Raw genomic sequence first — 19,688 nt, forward strand, 5'->3', positions numbered from 1 at the left:
GATCGCAAAATATTTATTTAAATAAAATTCCTAATTTTGCAGTTCCACTGCAGATCACAATTATTGGTCAGTCGACGCGTAAGAAATAATTTAAAGGAAGGCGGAAGCCTACCAATTTAGAGGTCATGGATTAATGTGGCGCAAATTATCATAATACCGAATGTGGCGGCTATACCAAAACGTGGACCGATGTATCTCATTTTCCATACCAAACATCCTAAACACTGTACAAATTGTTCTGCCAAATTTTGAGGCTTTACGTCAGATAATGTGGGCTTTGGTATTTTGATGATTTTAACGAAATTATTTAAATTATTTATCGAGATTTCAGCAGACAGACGGATATCGTTAAATCGACTTAAATTTTATGCTGATCATGAATATATATACTTTATGGGATTAACCACCTTTTCAAGATGGAGGGTATAAAAATGTGAATATTCTTTGTTAAGTATCACATGGGACTTTTCAAATTTTATTTACAAATTGAATTGTAAATTTTGTAAATTTTTTTCACATTACAACACTATGTGTTGGAGGTTTATATAGAGGTCGCAATTATCGTCCAATCCTCACAGAATTCTTCATGGGGGTTAGATCAAGCCTGGAATTGAAGTCCATTGGATTTGAAGATATTTTCATAATATTTGGGATTTGAAATTGATCAAAAACTGAAAAAATCGACACAGATTTTGAATGAATTAAGAGTTTAGGTCAGGGCAGAAGTCTAGTATTTTGGATGGCTTTCGAATAATATTTAACGGGTAAAATTGATCAAAACTATTGTGTGAAATTTTTTTGAATGAATCAGTACGACATAGGGTGTAAATATAGGGGAAGTCCTACCCAAGATAACATTTTTGCAGGACTGTATGGCATTATTTGAAAAACTAAATCGACCAAATTGGTTTTGGACCAGGGTGTGTTTTCCAATATATTATAGTGTTCTAGGCTATCACATAAATATAACTTTTGCATACTTGTTTAAATTTTATTTTCATAAGATAAGAACCCAGCACTGCAATCCTAATGGTCCTAATTATTACACTTCGCTTAATATGCGGCAATGGATATTTCACCTCCTCTCTCCTGCGGCAGAACTAATACTTAATGTGTACTACGATCTCCATGCTCTTTTCAAACTCATTATGAAACATTTACTTCTCCTTTATCATTTTATCTACATAAATCCTCCTACTCCTCTTTAACTAAATGATAACTGAATTTAAAATAATTATAGCGCCCTTTAAAAAAAGACCTAAAAATTTTAACGCTCCACATAATTTCAAGCAATATTAATTCTTATTTCACTTAAACATGACTTTCTCCCCCAAAAGAATTAGCAACTTAATTGTCCCCTTCGCTAAGTTTGGGCGTTTCTTTTAATTAACCACTCGGCTATCTTCCTGTGTGTCTGCGTTCGTTTACTTACCTCCACTGAGCATTTTAAGTTCTTTAGTTTTCGCCTGCAAAACGGCGGGGATGACGAATTAACCGTAAGTAGCACGACATTGTTGTTGTTTTTTTTTTTTTTTTTGTTTTTTATTTTTTTTGCTGTAAAGTGCTTAGAATTCCTAGACATCCGTTTCAGTTGGTCAAAGAAGATCTAACTCGTCAGTCAGTCTGTTAGCCATCGGTCGACAATCGAAGTAGAGAAACTTCGGATTACGAAAAATATATTAAAAAGAGACATAATTAAAATTCTTTCAACACCGCCAAAATAAAAATGAGTTGTTGTAACATTCGTAGCTGGAGTTTAATTATTGGCTGGGTCAATGCGGTGGTGGCGCTTTTGGTCTTTATAGCATTGGTCGCATTCGCCTGTGTCATTGATGATAACTATGCCAAAGAGAATAATTGGAATGGTAATTATTTTGGTGAAAAAAATTAAATGCTGACATTCATCTTAGAAATGTGCAAAATATATAATGCTACACGTGAGGAATTGATAAACATATTAAATATCAATGTAATGAATGTGTGGGGTATTTTAGTGCGTATACGTTACGTCAACAGGTATACGCCCCAATATAAAATTGTTATATTGGAGTTTTTTTTTTAAACTTCGTAAAAACTACATCTTTTCAAATGGTAGTATTCCAGGAATAGAGGCGTGTAAAGATATACCAAACTTTAAATCGGAAAATATAATAAGAAATGAAGTGTTACAAAACATGAAAAGGCGTTGTATGTATGAAGCAAGACCCCAACTTCAGCCCAATATTTTCACAAATTCAGAGTCGACAACGAAAACAAATGAAGTAAATGTTTCCTGTATCACAAATCAAATAAAATGTTGTTTATAGCAAATAATTGCATCGCTTAAAGGAAAGCCCGTTTGGCAAGAAAAAAACTTTTAAAGGGTTTAGAATGCTCAAGCCAAACCCATTTTGTATAAATTGTGTATAGTTTTAACAATACACAAAAACCTATTTAAGATAGAGGTGGTTCAAAAAATAGGTCATGTCAGTTAAATTTTCGTAGCGTGGAACACATATAAAGGTGTTGGTGTGTATAAAGGTGTTATATTTTAATATAGTCATGTTATGTTAGTTTGAGTTCTAAATTTTTGTAACAGTATTTTTTCAATCGCTTGGAATTTCGGCAAAAGAAAATATATTTTGAGTTTTTTTAGGTAGTGCAATTCATTTTCTGTGAGTGACAAACGCAATAAAATGTTTTCCCTTTGTATTTTTTTTTTTGCCGAAAAACGGTGGGGAATTTATATAAAAATTATTTTTCCATACCAACTTTTTGTTTCCAGATCTTGCAGGACCAAATCCTTTAAATGTTTCCTTGATATTTTTCAATTTTAATTTACAAATTTGTTTTAAATTTTAAACTTGAAATTATTACATTTATTTTTTAAATTTTATTGAATAAAAGCAAAAACAAGCCAAAAAGCTACAAGTTCGGGCGGGCCGAACTTTTAATATCCTCCACCATTCGAAACAAATTTGACAATTCTCAAAAAAAAAAAAAAAATAAATAAATAAATAAAATAAAAACCGTTAAAAAATCTGTTAAAATCTTAAAAATATCGAATGTTTCTGTTATATTAGGGTCCATACGATGACATGGACCTGCAGAGGTAACTTTTGTCATAAGCCATTAATCTAATACAGATAAAAATATTGGTATGTGCAAAATTGGAAGGAAATCGAACATTTATATCAGATTTAATTTCGGTAAATTCCATATTCATATCAGAATTCTGGTTAAGATAAATATTTAAATATAGCAAGTTGTAAAGAATCGCTGAATTGGTTTGCAAGTTATGAAAGATATAAGTATTGAAAATTGTGACCCTTTGTGGGTGAGGTACCAGAAGGGGTTGGCTGATACATATCATATTCACAACAGATCTTTTGTTAACAAAATGTTTGTGTTGGCGAAATTTAAAGAGAGTTGGTTGCTTATTTCGTTTCCTTTGAGAGTTTCGTTTTTAAAAAATGATCCGATCCCTCCCATTTTTATAAAATATCCTATGTTAATGGAAATATTGAGATGTACCAAGTCTGAATGGAAACGGATGTTAATTTCGCGTTTTATGAGGTACCAGTAGTAGGATTCTCTAACTCATTTTTTGAGTTACCGACAAAAATCGGTAACTTTGAAAGCCAAAATTTTGATATAAAAAATAAGTTAAGATTGAAAACACTTGTATCTATTGGAAGGTCTTAGCGACTATTTTGATTTCGTCGATAACTTACCGATAAATTACCGATAAGCGTTTTAATTTTACCGACTTTTGTCGGTAACTCAAAAAGTGAGTTAGAGAATTCAACTACAGATGTATCCCAATTTCACACCAGAGCTTGGGTTAATACAAGTATTTTAATGTGTGTAATTTGAACAGAACAGCATGTTTATTTCGGATTTTATGATCGTTTTGGTTATTCAAAACCTTGAACCTTTTTGGGGGCGGTACCAAAGGAATGGTCCGATCTCTACCATCTTTATAACCGATCTAGTGTTTATGGAAATATTAAGATGTGCCAAGTCTGAATGGAATCGGATGTTAATTTCATGTTTTATGAGCTTCATGAATATACTCAATTTTTCCCTTTGGCCTACAAAGACTATCCCCTTTTCTTCTTTGAAGTCGGCCTCGTGGTCATCTATAAAGACTCCATCTGAGACTTAATTCAGGTGTCCTACCAGTGTATAGAAATCTTTCTGGTGATGTACAAAGAATTTTTGCTTGTCGATGTAATTTAACAAGTCGTGTAAAAATCCCCCTGATCGTATTTAATGCTTACTTTCGCAACGGTTATAAAGAATCCTTCTCGCCGTCTATTTCGTCAAACAAATGCTTCCCAGCCTTCTTTTAAGTTCACTTCATGTTTACTACAATGTCTCGCTGGTAATGGTAATTAATCTCTAATAAACTTTTATGATGCGCTATTTCTTAAGGGGACTTGTTCGAAGCATTTGAAGGCGGGAATCACATTCTCTTCTCCTCTTCAAGAGATCTGATCATAATTTAGGCATGAATTATTATAAATTTCAAAATTACCATAACTACTTAAATATTGACTTTTCGCCGTTTTTAGCTATTATTTGTTGTCATTTTTTTAGGCATGAATTATTCAATACATTAAAATGGCCATAACTTCTTAAATATTGACTTTTCGCTTTTAGCTATTATTGGGGCCAAACTATAGTCTGATAAAAATGTTATCATATACAAAATCTCAACCATATCGGATACTTCCTATCATTTTCATAGGCTTAATATTTATTTATTTTATTTAATTATTTATTTATTTTTTTTTTTTTTTTGAAAACTTTTTTGGGGAATTTACCAGGAGGAGCGGATAGGTATAAACCATTCTCCCTTTAGATTTTGTGTTGGTAGATATTTAAATGTACAAAGTTTAAAGAAAATCGGTTATTCATTTCGCAATATATAAGAGTTGTGTTTATTCGAAATTTGAATGATTTATGTGGAAGTAGGAGTAAGTTGATATTTACCATTTTCCCACCTAACTAAGGCTTGATAAAATATGCCAAATTTGAACCCAATCCAATGCCCCTCCCGCTTTCTACGATACATTGAATTGTTTTAGTTTTTATCATTTTTACCATTTTAGGAGTGTCTGAAAGAGAAACCCATGATACAATAAGGAGGTAGAAAAGCTTCGTAAAATTACAGAAATACAGCCCTGTCAAACTAATTCAAAATTACATGCAGCAAGTTGTTTTCATTTTTTCCATATTTTTCCTCATGTTTTAAATGAGTTAAAAAGCGCGAAAATAGAATGAAATGCCTGGATTTTTGCTCAAAAAATTATCCAAACCGTTTAGTCTTTCAATTTCATGGCTAAACAGGTTAATAGCTTTAATGCGCGAGCCGCAATCTACGTGTCTTCAAATCGTTGATTTTGAAAATATTTTGTTTTCACTTTTCAAAACAATAAATACAAACAAAAAATTGGCAGAAGTCGGGCACACTTAGTAAAAAAATCGTAATCATCTGGTAGCTCTACCTTACCTTTTTATTGTACCATGGAGAAATCGATGTAAGTTTGACAAAAATATAGGGATTTGCCCATATTGGACATATTTGGATACTACATTCCGAACTTATCGTATGTATCAGTCTGACATACCGGCATATTCCCCTTATCAATAATATATACATTTACCCTCTTAAATCGTATTACTGAAGGTATAAAAATATCTTATATATGGTTTCACATTTCTCTAGGTGGTCTATATCGATTTCCTACTTATAAGTACAATTATACAATTTCATATAAACTAATATTTATTGTTCTCCGCCCCTCTCTCTCTCTCACTCTCGCTTCCACAGAGGATCAAAAAAATGCCTACTTTGCGGCAACAATTTTGGGATGTGTCCTATGCGTCATCTCCTTTATTCTTAATGTTATGCTGATTGTCGGTATTTATCAGGTAATTGTTCTACATTTTAAATATTATTTTCATATACTCAATTTGGATGCATCTTTTTTCCGAACAGGCCCGAATTAAATTACTAGCCATTTATATATACGCCATGTATGTGTCTATTGGTCTCGGCGTTATTGCAGCTGTTATAACATTTATTGTTCGTTTAATCTACAAAGATCCGGCAGGAGATGCCTTTCTGAATTTCTTGAGAAATTTAGTTTATATTGGTGAGTGATAGAGTTTAATTTACCAGCTTAAAAATTTATTAGCTTTTGTAATAACTCTCTCTTTTTCCCTTTAGCATTTGAAGTGATAATCTTCTCACCGGTCTACATGCTGTATAAGAAGATAACTGAACCCGAGCCAGAGTTACAGGAACATCGAGGTCCCAGCAATAATGATTCGGCGAACAAGTCGACTCCATACAGTGGCCACATATGAGCTGAGAATGTAGAAGCAGACACTAATTTTTAATTTCTATAATTACCTTAAATATTTTAAAAAAATCAATTATTTGAATAAATTCTTATTAAATATATTCGTAGTTTATATGTATGCAGTTTAAGAGAATGCCTATTCGTAGTGCAATTCTGTGGAAGCAAGGTAAAGTGACTATGTCAATTCTTTTAATAGACATATATTCAAAAGCATTGGTGTCTTTAATATTTTTCCCTTAAGTGTTGTAGGGGTTATGTGTATGTTAAGGTTATTATATCTTTGATTAAGACAAAAATTATGCGACACCTCAAAATATTGATCCTCAACATAGGGTGTTATATATGGATCTTCCTACCTAGCAGAGCTTAGTCGATGTATCCGTCCATCCATCTGTACATCTTAATTGGCAATCACTTACGGCCCGATTCGCTCGAAATTTGGTATGAAACAAGGTCAGAATATAACCCTTTCGTTGGAGCAGTTTATGCAAAATATTTAAGAGCTCAAATGGACCAAAAACAGAAAAATTTACAGATTTTGCATTTGATCTACAGGTAAGAATTATAGACCAACCCATACAGCAAGAGGGTAGGATAGGGCAGAAGTCTAACAATTTGACTGGTCATCGGATAATGTTTAGTGGCTGGAATAGACCATAACTTTTAATTTAAAAAAATACTAAAATTTTCATTAAACCGCGAATATTTTTAATCCCGGCAAAATCACAAATACACAAAAAGGTTATTCTGGCCATAACATTGATTTATAGCAAAATATATATATACAATCTCATATATCACAGAAGGGGATGTTAGTAAGACGGCTATTAGCTCGAGAACAGCTGAACAAAACTCTCTTTGAACTACATCAAAATTATATATGTATATATATAAAAACAACTAAAAAAACTGAAAGTTCGGCCGGGTCGAACTTTGAATACCCTCCTCCAATCTTAAAAAAACCGAATGTAGCTGTTATATTAGAGTCTATACGACGACGTGGACCTGCACAGGCCTTTACAATATTCAAATGCGAAACTTAAAAAATAATCGGTGAATAATGTTGCTAAAATCATCAAAATATGAAGGTACCATTACATGGGGGCTATACCAAAACGTGAACCTCTACAGATAATTTTCTGTCTTAGGCTGTAATATCTATTACGAATTTCAATTTTGAAACAACTCGGTGAATAGTGTCGCTTACATCACCAAAATACCGAAAATAGGGAGGTACCATTAAATGGGGGCTGTTAGGTGAAAGTGCTGATTGCTGAATTTAAACGTGGTCGTACATGAATTGAAGATGAACCACGTATTGGACGTCCAAAAGCAGCAACAACAACAGAAATTGTATAAAAGTGCGTGAAATTGCCATGATGGGCATTTCAAATGATCGAGTCCATTAATTTTGGAATGAAGAACTAAAGATGAAAAGGCTTTCTTGAAGATGGGTGCCGCATTTGTTAACAGTCTATCAAAACAGCATAAAAATTAACATTTCTCAAGCTTGTTTGGTACTATAACTATACTATACTATACTATACTATACTATACTATACTATACTATACTATACTATACTATACTATACTATACTATACTATACTATACTATACTATACTATACTATACTATACTATACTATACTATACTATACTATACTATACTATACTATACTATACTATACTATACTATACTATACTATAGAGGAGGAAAGTTATGACAACTTTTTTTTTTTTTTTTGGACTTCAAAGGTATTTTATTTATTGACTATCTGCAAAAGGGTTAAACAATAAATTCAGAGTACTATTGCAACCTTCTGGATCAATTAAATGTACAAATTCGAGAAAAACGTGATAATCTTCTCACCGGTCTACATGCTGTATAAGAAGATAACTGAACCCGAGCCAGAGTTACAGGAACATCGACGTCCCAGCAATAATGATTCGGCGAACAAGTCGACTCCATACAGTGGCCACATATGAGCTGAGAATGTAGAAGCAGACACTAATTTTTAATTTCTATAATTACCTTAAATATTTTAAAAAAATCAATTATTTGAATAAATTCTTATTAAATATATTCGTAGTTTATATGTATGCAGTTTAAGAGAATGCCTATTCGTAGTGCAATTCTGTGGAAGCAAGGTAAAGTGACTATGTCAATTCTTTTAATAGACATATATTCAAAAGCATTGGTGTCTTTAATATTTTTCCCTTAAGTGTTGTAGGGGTTATGTGTATGTTAAGGTTATTATATCTTTGATTAAGACAAAAATTATGCGACACCTCAAAATATTGATCCTCAACATAGGGTGTTATATATGGATCTTCCTACCTAGCCGAGCTTAGTCGATGTATCCGTCCATCCATCTGTACATCTTAATTGGCAATCACTTACGGCCCGATTCGCTCGAAATTTGGTATGAAACAAGGTCAGAATATAACCCTTTTGTTGGAGGAGTTTATGCAAAATATTTAAGAGTTCAAATGGACCAAAAACAGAAAAATGTACAGATTTTGCATTTGATCTACAGGTAAGAATTATAGACCAACCCATACAGCAAGAGGGTAGGATAGGGCAGAAGTCTAACAATTTGACTGGTCATCGGATAATGTTTAGTGGCTGGAATAGACCATAACTTTTAATTTAAAAAAAATACTAAAATTTTCATTAAACCGCGAATATTTTTAATCCCGGCAAAATCACAAATACACAAAAAGGTTATTCTGGCCATAACATTGATTTATAGCAAAATATATATACAATCTCATATATCACAGAAGGGGATGTTAGTAAGACGGCTATTAGCTCGAGAACAGCTGAACAAAACTCTCTTTGAACTACATCAAAATTATATATGTATATATATAAAAACAACTAAAAAAACTGAAAGTTCGGCCGGGTCGAACTTTGAATACCCTCCTCCAATCTTAAAAAAACCGAATGTAGCTGTTATATTAGAGTCTATACGACGACGTGGACCTGCACAGGCCTTTACAATATTCAAATGCGAAACTTAAAAAATAATCGGTGAATAATGTTGCTAAAATCATCAAAATATGAAGGTACCATTACATGGGGGCTATACCAAAACGTGAACCTCTACAGATAATTTTCTGTCTTAGGCTGTAATATCTATTACGAATTTCAATTTTGAAACAACTCGGTGAATAGTGTCGCTTACATCACCAAAATACCGAAAATAGGGAGGTACCATTAAATGGGGGCTGTTAGGTGAAAGTGCTGATTGCTGAATTTAAACGTGGTCGTACATGAATTGAAGATGAACCACGTATTGGACGTCCAAAAGCAGCAACAACAACAGAAATTGTATAAAAGTGCGTGAAATTGCCATGATGGGCATTTCAAATGATCGAGTCCATTAATTTTGGAATGAAGAACTAAAGATGAAAAGGCTTTCTTGAAGATGGGTGCCGCATTTGTTAACAGTCTATCAAAACAGCATAAAAATTAACATTTCTCAAGCTTGTTTGGTACTATAACTATACTATACTATACTATACTATACTATACTATACTATACCATACTATACTATACTATACTATACTATACTATACTATACTATACTATACTATACTATACTATACTATACTATACTATACTATACTATACTATACTATACTATACTATACTATACTATACTATACTATACTATACTATACTATACTATACTATACTATACTATACTATAGAGGAGGAAAGTTATGACAACGTTTTTTTTTTTTTTTTTGGACTTCAAAGGTATTTTATTTATTGACTATCTGCAAAAGGGTTAAACAATAAATTCAGAGTACTATTGCAACCTTCTGGATCAATTAAATGTACAAATTCGAGAAAAACGTACTGGCTTACAACACAAAAAATAATGTTTCATCAAGACAACGCCCCAGCGCACAAGATTGTTTTAACAATGGCCAAACTCAACGAATTAAATTACGAGTTGTTTGACCACCCACCTTATTCTCCTGACTTAGCTTCAAATGACTTTTAATTGCTTCCAAATCTAAGAAAATCCTTGCTGGCAAGCATTTTACCTCAAATGAAGATGCAATTACAGTTGTAAACCACTATTTTGAAGACCTTGAAAAAAAACTAGTTTAATCAAGGGAGAGAATTGCTAAAAAGAGTTGGACTAAGTGTATTCAAGTTTCAGGAGATTATATTGAAAAATAAAAATATTTTTGAAAAACTAACTATTCTCTTTCATTGATAGGCTAAAAAGTTCCAGACCGCCCTCTTTTAGGTTCACGTTTAGGTATAGCCCCTTCATAACTGTACATCCCCCATATAACTGCACATTCGGTATTTTAATGATTTTAGCGACATTATTCACCGGAATTGTTTCAAATTTCGTATTTGAAGTTCCTAATAGGTACTACATCCTGTGACAGAAAAATGCCAATGCAGGTCCAGGTCTTCGAATAGCCCTCATATAACTATACCTCCCTATATTCGGTATTTTGATCTTTCTGCGACATTATTCACAGGAATTGTTTAAAGTTTCGTATTTGAATACTTTAATGGCTATCACAAATATTGCCTATGCACTCTCACGTTTTCGTATGGACCCCAACATAACAATTATATTCGGTATTTTTAAGATGGAGTTAGGGTTAGGATCAGAAAAGAAGCTTTGGAAGATGTTAAAAATCTATTTAGGGTTTAGAATGGTCCAAAAAACAAAAAAAATCTAAATTTTGCATTCGATGCGCATTGTAGATGCACAGCATAGGACATGGTTGTGAATTTATTGTGGAAAAAAAGTCAAATATATGTCATCCTATAAACTTGATTTTAGCGCATGTAAATATTATTGCCGTTAACAAATGCTAAATATAGAGATTTTTTGTAAATGCTTTTAGATTTAAAATTAGAAAACACTTGTTTGTTAATTATTTAAGGCATTTCTTTTTAGCTGTCGCTTCTAGTTATTCGCTTGAATTCGCATCATTTACAAGGAAAATAGTTTGTGGATGTGTAATGTTTGACAAGTTGGCATCTTAAATTACACTTGCAATTCAAGATTTTAAATGTCCTACAGTTTCGACTGCAACACACATTAAAACAACTTTGGAAACACAATTCACAGTTATTGGGAATAATGAGTTACTGATTTCAATAACTATTAGCAAATATTTGAAACACACAAAGAGGAGTAATGTGTCAATAATACCCAACATTGCCGAAAAACTTATTTTTGTTAAATGTCTAGGTATAAAAAATGTAAAAAGTTCATTTGTTATTTATAACACTGTGCGACAAAATTCAAGTGATAGATAGACGCATCAAAGGGTTTTTGGAAATTCGAATTTTAAGGCTACGAAATGTTCTAAAAGCTTACTAAAGTTCTAAAATGATATCGTGAGAATTTATAGAGCTAAAAACTTGAAATTTGGTATGAAAATCAAGGTAAGTAAATTTGATATATATAAAAGTGACTTAAAAATATGTACTAAGTAAGCAAACTGTATTAAATGTACTAAATTTGGAACTTTTTGGTTTAGGGTGAAAGAATTAAGCTGGAATTTCGAAATTTTGTATTGAGATGTCTATCGGTGGTAGGTTTGTGATATAGATATGATTTTGGAAATGTGTACTACAAGTGCACGAAAAGTACCACATACTGTATATTTGACAGAATTTTGTATTATGTGAACAGGCTGTACTTGAAATCTGATATTTGGTGTTAGGTCGCTTTTCATGCGTAGCTTGGGAGGTAGTTTCGAAATTATGTACTATAGTTGTACGAAAAGTATCGAATGATATTAAATTTGGTATTGGGATAGATATAAAAATTGGAAATTTAATACTTCCATTTCTGATGGTATTTGTGTTTGAGATTTGGTGGTAGTTTGGAAAAGCGGCCTATATTTGTACAAAAAGTACTAATTGGTAGTTTATTTAGTATTGGGTGAAGAGATAGAACTTGAAACCCGACATTTAATATTGCGGTATCTGTTGGTATCTGGAATTTTTTTGCAAATATGTACTACAATTGTACGAAAATTACTAAATGGTATTAATTTTGGCATTGAGTAAAGGAATAGAGCTGAAATCCTAAAATTTGATATAGATGTCACTGTTGCTATCTTGGATTGAAACATGGAAATGTGTACTATACTTTTACGAAAACTACAAAGTTATAGTAAAGTGCTATATTGGTACAATTTGGTATTGTCCGAACGGATAATGTGCGAACAGTTCTAAATTTGAAGCAATGGGTTCCTAGTCGGTCGCTACTTGTGTGTAGCCTTGACATATGGAGGTGTTTTCGGATCGTGAACTATAATTGTTTAAACGTACTAAATTATACTAATTTTGAATAAATTTTGGTGTCTGGAGCTGAGATTCTGAAATTTGATATTAAGGTCACTGTTGTATTCTGGGGTTTACATATTGAGTCGTTGAAATAGTTTTGAACCGAAACAAGTAAAAAAGCAGTACTTTGAATACCCTCCACATTTAAAAATTCTCAAAAAGATAAAATCCGTTAAAAATAATGTTTAAATCATAAAATTTTCGAATGTAGCCATTAAATTTGGTTCTATGACGTGGACCTGCATAGGCGTCTTTTGTCATAGGACATTATAATATTCAAATACGAAACTTGAAAAATTCCAGAAAATAATGAAGTTAAACTCATCAAAATACCGAATATAGAGAAGAACCGATATATTGGGCTTATACGAAGACCTGGACCTGCATAGCCAATTTTCTATCATAGAATGTAGTACCCATTATGAACACTAAATACGAAATTTGAAAAAATTCCGGTCAAAAATGTCGCTAAAATCATTAAAATACCGAATATCGGGGGGTGCCGTTGTATGGGCGCCATACGATATCGGGGGGTGAAGTACACAGAAGGAACTCCTTGTGTGGGCTTTGAGACAATTTCATTGAAAAATGTGGCTTAACTCATCAAAACACCGAATGTATGGAGGTACCGTTTTATGGGGGATATGCGATATCCTGGAGCAATATAGACAATTCTCTTGCAGGGACTAAAGTGCTAAGAAGGAATTCCTCGCGTGGAATTTCAGACAATTCCATTGAAAAATGTGGCTAAAATCATCAAAATACCGAATATCGGAGTACCGTTATAAAGGGGCCATACGATATCGTAGACCAAAATAGACAGTTCTCTTCCAGGGTACTCATAAAGAACTCCTTGTGTAGAATTTCAGACAATTCCATTGATAAATTTGACCACAATCATCAAAATGCCGAATATCGGTAGGTACTGTTATATGGGGGCCGTACGATATCGTGGACCATACAGGGTGAGATGAAAAAACTGTAACCAATTCAGACTGCTGTCATTTCTAAGCCTCTCATCCGACAGCTGATTATATTATATTGTTTACAAGCGTACAAAAACATTTTGGTGAGAATTTTCCAGAAAAAAGTTATTCGTGATGGATATCGTTAGAGCACAATAAGAATGTAAATATACGATATACGTGCTCTTCTTTTTCCACTCATTTTGAAAACCAATTTAATTTCACAGTGTAGCTAATTGTTGCGAAAACTGGCAACATTGATATTCTCAGCTTTGAAAATCATGAACATATAAGAGCTTCAAGATAACACAGAATACCTACAATTGACCTTGAATCTCGGCCACTGTCCAAATGCAAGTTTGCAATCACAAAAATGATACACTCTGCACTGTTTTAGTATATAAGTATGTCCCACACTGTGGTTATGCCTGTGACGTCGAACGCGACTTTTAATTTTGTATAACATTTATTTTATTTTGTTTCTTGCAATCCATGTTGTTTTTTTTTTTTTTTTTTGTGATTTTGAAAACCTGTTTTTGATGTTTGAACAACTATAAGACAAAAAGATGACTGCATCATCGTCTGAGCACCAGACTTTGAAATTACTCTTGGTTAGAACTTCAGCAGTTTAAAAGTGATCTATTGAGATAAAACAAGTAAAAAGCAGTAAGTTCGGCCGGGCCGAACTTTGAATACCCTCCACCATTTGGAACGAATTTGGCAATTTTCAAAAAAATAAAATCCGTGAAAAAATCTGTTAAAAGAAATATAGCCTACATAAAACGGTCTAACGACGACGTGGACATGCATAGCCAATAAGCCATTACAATATTTAAATGGGAAACTTGACAAACAAAAATCGGTAAATAATGTAGCAAAAATCATTAAAATACCGAATATAGGGAGGTACCATTATATAGAGGACATACAAAAACGTGGACCTGCATACGAAACTTTTCGTCATAGGCTGTAGTACCCGTTACGAACTATAAATACATAATTTGTAACAATTCTGATGAATAACGTCGCTAAAATCAATAAAATACTGAATATCGGGAGGTACCGTTATATGGGGGCTATACGAAGACGTGGACCTGTAGAGACAATTTTCTCTCATAGGCTGTATTACCAATTACAAACTTCAAATACCAAATTTGAAGGAATCCCGTTGAATAACGTCGCTTAAATCATCAAAATACAGAATATCGGGGGTACCGTTATATGGGAGCTATACGAAGGTGTGGACCTGCACACACCATTTTCTCTCATAGGCTGTACCCATTACGAACTTCAAATACCAAATTTGAAGCAATTCCGTTGAATAATGTTGCTATAATCATCAAAATACCGAATATCGGGAGGTACAGTTATATGGGGGCTACACGAAGACGTACACCTGCACAGGCAATTTTCTGTGATAGGCTGAAGTATCCACTACGAACCTCAAATGCCAAATTTGAAAGAATTCCAGTGAATAATGTCGCTTAAATTAATCTACATCAATTCGTACGGAAGTTAGAGTGATTTCCACAGACGGACAGACGAACAGACGGATAGACGGAAGGACATCGCTAAATCGACATAGAATTTTATGCTGATCAAGAATATATATACTTTATGGGGTCTAAAAAGCATATTTCGAGGTGTTACAAACGGAATAAGAATCTTTGTATACCCTTCTTACTATGGTGGAGGGTATAAAAAGTTAACAATTCTTTTAAAATCCCAAGAATGCAGAATATTAGGAGTTATTGTTATATTGGGGTCCATACGAAAACGTGGATGTGCATGGGCAATTTTTGTCATAGCCATTATAGTATTGAAATACGAAACTTGAAACAATTCCCCTGGGGGTGTTTGTCAGTTCTCCTATTTGGAGCGTCCCTACTGGCGGATAGGGGGGATGGATGATCATACACGTCTCAGGGGATCTCCGGATTCCCCGCGGACTAAAAACTGACTACGGGGGTGTTCCCCTAAAACAAAAAAAAAAATTGGAAGAATGAAAAATTAATAATGTTACGGTGCAGGGCCTATATAACCCAGTACCGGCGGGTGTTTGTGATCCAGTCAGAGTCACAACGATCGTGAGCGTGGTTTCTGTGGTCGAAGGTATTGCTACAAGCAAAAAGCCTTCAGCAAAAAGATAGACAGAAAGTCTGAGGAACTACGGGGAAGCTTACGCTCGATCCAGCCTTCAACGACAGGTAGCGCCTTAGATTCCGAGTCTGACAGCAGCAACAACAATACTACCATTTTGCAGATCCCAATAAGGGGGGGAGGTGCACAAGATGATAGAAGAAGTGCGTGAAAGCTTGGCGAAGCTCACAACAAAAAAGAAAAAGCTGTCTGGGGCTCAACGGCCTAAGTTCAGGAAGCAACAGATGAACAAAAATGCAAAGTCGCAGGATGTTCCAAAGGGGCCTACGAATACTCCCAACACTTCCTTGGAGGGTCAGGTCCCCTGAGGAAAAGAACACTAAAAACCAGCGCAGTGAAATCGACAGGTAAACCAGGGGTTTCTGAGAAGAAATCTCTCCCCAACAGAAGCGGAGGCGGACCGAGGAAACGGGTAGAAAGCCGCCATCTTATGCTAAATCAGCTAGGAAGCCTTATAGGGACGAAATTGATTGCATTACGCATTGATCAATACCAACAGAGGTTAAGGCAACTTACCAAAAGACCACTGAAACAATAGAGGAAATTGTCAACAATAAAATCTTGGACCACATCATGAAGGAGGTGTTCTTTAAGCTTGCTACACATGCAAACACTGACGTCCTAAGGGAGATTATCGGTAAGATAAAACCCTCTGGGAAAACGGTAGGTGATGAGGAATGAAATTCCTCGCCTAACTAAAGCAACGGTGTACGTCAGCGGATTCGGCAGGAAGTTCGAGATGGCACTCTCCTTGTGATTGAAGTTGACGATATCTCCATGGCCAGTATGACAAAGACTAAGCGCATTGCTTTCTATGCCTCAAACGCTGTCAGATTCAAGAATAATAAGGTGAAACAAGTAAAAAAGCAGTAAGCTCGGCCGGGCCGAACTTTGAATACCCTCCACCATTTGGAACGAATTAGAAAATTTTCCAAAAAATTAAATCCAATAAAAATTCTTTTAAAATCTTTAAAATATCTAATATAGGAAGGTGCCGATATATGGGGGGATATACGATATTGTGGACCTATAAAGACAAATCTATGTCTGCGTGTAAAGTACTCACAAGGAACTCCCTGTATGGATTTTCAGATAATTCCATTGGCAAAAGTGGCTAAAATCATCAAAATACCGAATATAGGGGAGTACCGTTGAAAAATGTGGGTAAAATCATCAAAATACCGAATATCGGGGGTTCCGTTACATGGGGGCTATATGATATTGTGGACCTATATAGATAATTCTCTGCCGAGGTATAAAGTACCTACAAGGAACTCCTATGGATTATGGATTATGGATATGGATTTTCAGACAATTCCGTTGAAAAATGTGGGTAAAATCATCAAAATACCGAATATCGGGGGGGTACCGTTATATGGGGGATGTACGATATCGTGGACCTGTATAGATAATTCTCTCTCAGGGGGTAAATTACTCGCAAGGAACTACTTGTGTGGATTTTAAGACAATTCCATTGAAAAAATGTGGCTAAAATCATCAAAATGGCGAATACCTGGGGGTACCGTTATATGGAGGCTATACGATATTGTGGACCTATATAGATAATTCTCTGCCGATGTATAAAGTACCTATGTATAAAGTATACCTAGGAACTACTTGTGTGGATTTTCAGACAATTCCATTGAAAAATGTGGCTAACATCATCAAAATACCGAATATCGGGGGTACCGTTATATGGGGGCTATACGATATCGTGGACCGATATAGCCCATCTTCCAACTTGACCTGCCTGCAGACAAAAGAGAGATCTGTGCAAAATTTTAGCTTCCTATCTTAATTCGTTTAGACTGTAGCGTGATTACAACAGACGGACGGACAGTGCTAAATCGTCTTAGAATTTTACGCTGATCAAGAATATATATACTTTGTTGGGTCTAAAATGAATATTTCGATGAGTTACAAACGGAATGACGAACTTAATACACCCTCCATACCTTTTTTGGTGGATGGTATAAAAAGTGACAGCGAGGATGAGAAAGAGGAGCCCCCGAGCAACACAAAGCAGGGAGTCGATGCAGAGATCACCGACCCTTAAGAGGCCGGTCTACTGGAAGAACTATTATCAAGGTCTGTTCATTGCCAATACAGGGTCTCGACAGAGAACTTGTATAATATGTCACAAAAATTGTATATTCGCGAGGTGTTACATACGAAATAACAAACTTAATATACCCTCCATACTATGGTGAAGGGTATAAAAACTATGTATGTATATCATTTATGAGTATTGACTGGACGACACTGCCGATGACTGTAGAATTTTTTTCTTATTAATATTTGACTTAATTCCACGCGTGCATAACTCAACAATTGAGTGATATTGTGTATATAGATAAGCACCATATTATGACCGCTTAATGGGTGAACAAAATATTCCATGTGCCAAAATGTTTGCCTGCAAAAGAAAATAATATAACAAAATTCAAACAGCCCGTTTTAATTGAAATTTAATTCCGTAAAAGATACATCTAGTTTTGCCAGATTGGGAAAGAATTACCTGTTCCCCTATAACGGAATGACATTCTCCATGTGTATCTATCGCAATGACGTGAACTCTTAACAATACAACAATAGAAATAGCTACTTATATCCAAAGATACAAAAACAAATCAACTGCGAATTATGTTAATTATATAGAAAAATTCAGATACAAAATAACGCATGCATTTCAATATAATATAAATTTGAATTTTTCTACTTCAGTGAAAGAATCAATTCTTTGATTTTTTTATAAAAAAAAGTAAACAATTTGTACATATTTAGCTATATGCATATGTGAAGAATAACACTAAACAACAAAAGAGGCACACTGATCAAAATATTACGCTAAGTATTAAAATTAAATGTCATACTATGGAAACGTATTCGACGTTTCGAATCGAAAAGTCTTTAAGTCAGAGTCGGTTTTTTTTTTTTTTTTTTGTAAAAAAGGAAAAGTCGAATTTTTGATAATAGAGATTTGTCGAACAATCTAAAATCATAGATCCGAAATGCTTGCTAGTTTCACTTTATGAGTGTGACATGTGGTCTCAACAAGATGGTGTCACATACCACACACAGCACGCATAACAATGGATTAATTTAGAGGTGAATTCGGTGAACAATTTATTCCACGTTCGTGGCCGTTCGATTGGCCTCCTAGACCCTGCAGACCAGTGGTTCCCAAAGTTAACTGGATAGCGAACAACCCAATAAAGAGTTAAGAAATTGCGACTCACCTATTGGCTAACAAAAACGAACTTTTAATACCCTTCAACATTTGGAAAAAACAAACTGTAAAATAATTCCATTGAAAAAAATCTTAAAAAATCCGAGTATTACGTGTTACGGTCGAATGGGGATATACGAAAACGTGGACCTTTACAGGCAATTATCTACCGGATATGGAGGTGCCTATTACGAACTCCAAACACAAAGTTTAAAATTATTCTGTTAAAAAATGTAGCTAAAATTATCAAAATACCGAATATTGGGAGGTACCCTCATACAGGGTGAGATAAAAAACTGCAACAAAGTCAAACGCCATAATTTTTAATTTTTTTTTAATTTAATTGAATGTGAAGCTTGATTTGTATATAGTTAGGAAAAAACTGAGAGTTCCTTAAGATGGGCGATATATATCCATTTACCACTTTAACTCTATTAAATTTACCTGCGTTCGAAAATAAACAGTATACAAACGATTTCGGGTTAATTGTGCACCAAATAGCCAATATAAGTCCTAATTACCTGAATTTGGGTATATCCCACCTAATTCAGTCTGGAAGCAAGTATATCAAATTTGGTGAAAATCGGTTCAGATATAGCTATAGCTCCCATATATATGTTTCATCCGATTTGGTGTTA

The 19,688-nt window shown here is 34.1% G+C and overlaps 1 protein-coding gene across 1 annotated transcript; it reads left to right on the forward strand.

The window, feature by feature from the left end:
* Positions 1 to 1,659: 1,659 nt before the first annotated feature.
* Positions 1,660 to 6,373, forward strand: LOC131801718 (uncharacterized). The gene is made up of 4 exons (XM_059120657.1): positions 1,660 to 1,865; positions 5,819 to 5,919; positions 5,987 to 6,143; positions 6,218 to 6,373. Exons 1-4 carry the CDS (start codon positions 1,727 to 1,729, stop codon positions 6,355 to 6,357), a joined length of 537 nt encoding a protein of 178 aa, XP_058976640.1. The 5' UTR covers positions 1,660 to 1,726; the 3' UTR covers positions 6,358 to 6,373.
* The last annotated feature ends 13,315 nt before the right edge of the window (positions 6,374 to 19,688 follow it).

The sequence above is a fragment of the Musca domestica genome, unplaced genomic scaffold (assembly GCF_030504385.1).
Source record: "Musca domestica strain aabys unplaced genomic scaffold, Musca_domestica.polishedcontigs.V.1.1 17, whole genome shotgun sequence".
NCBI lineage: Eukaryota > Metazoa > Arthropoda > Insecta > Diptera > Muscidae > Musca > Musca domestica.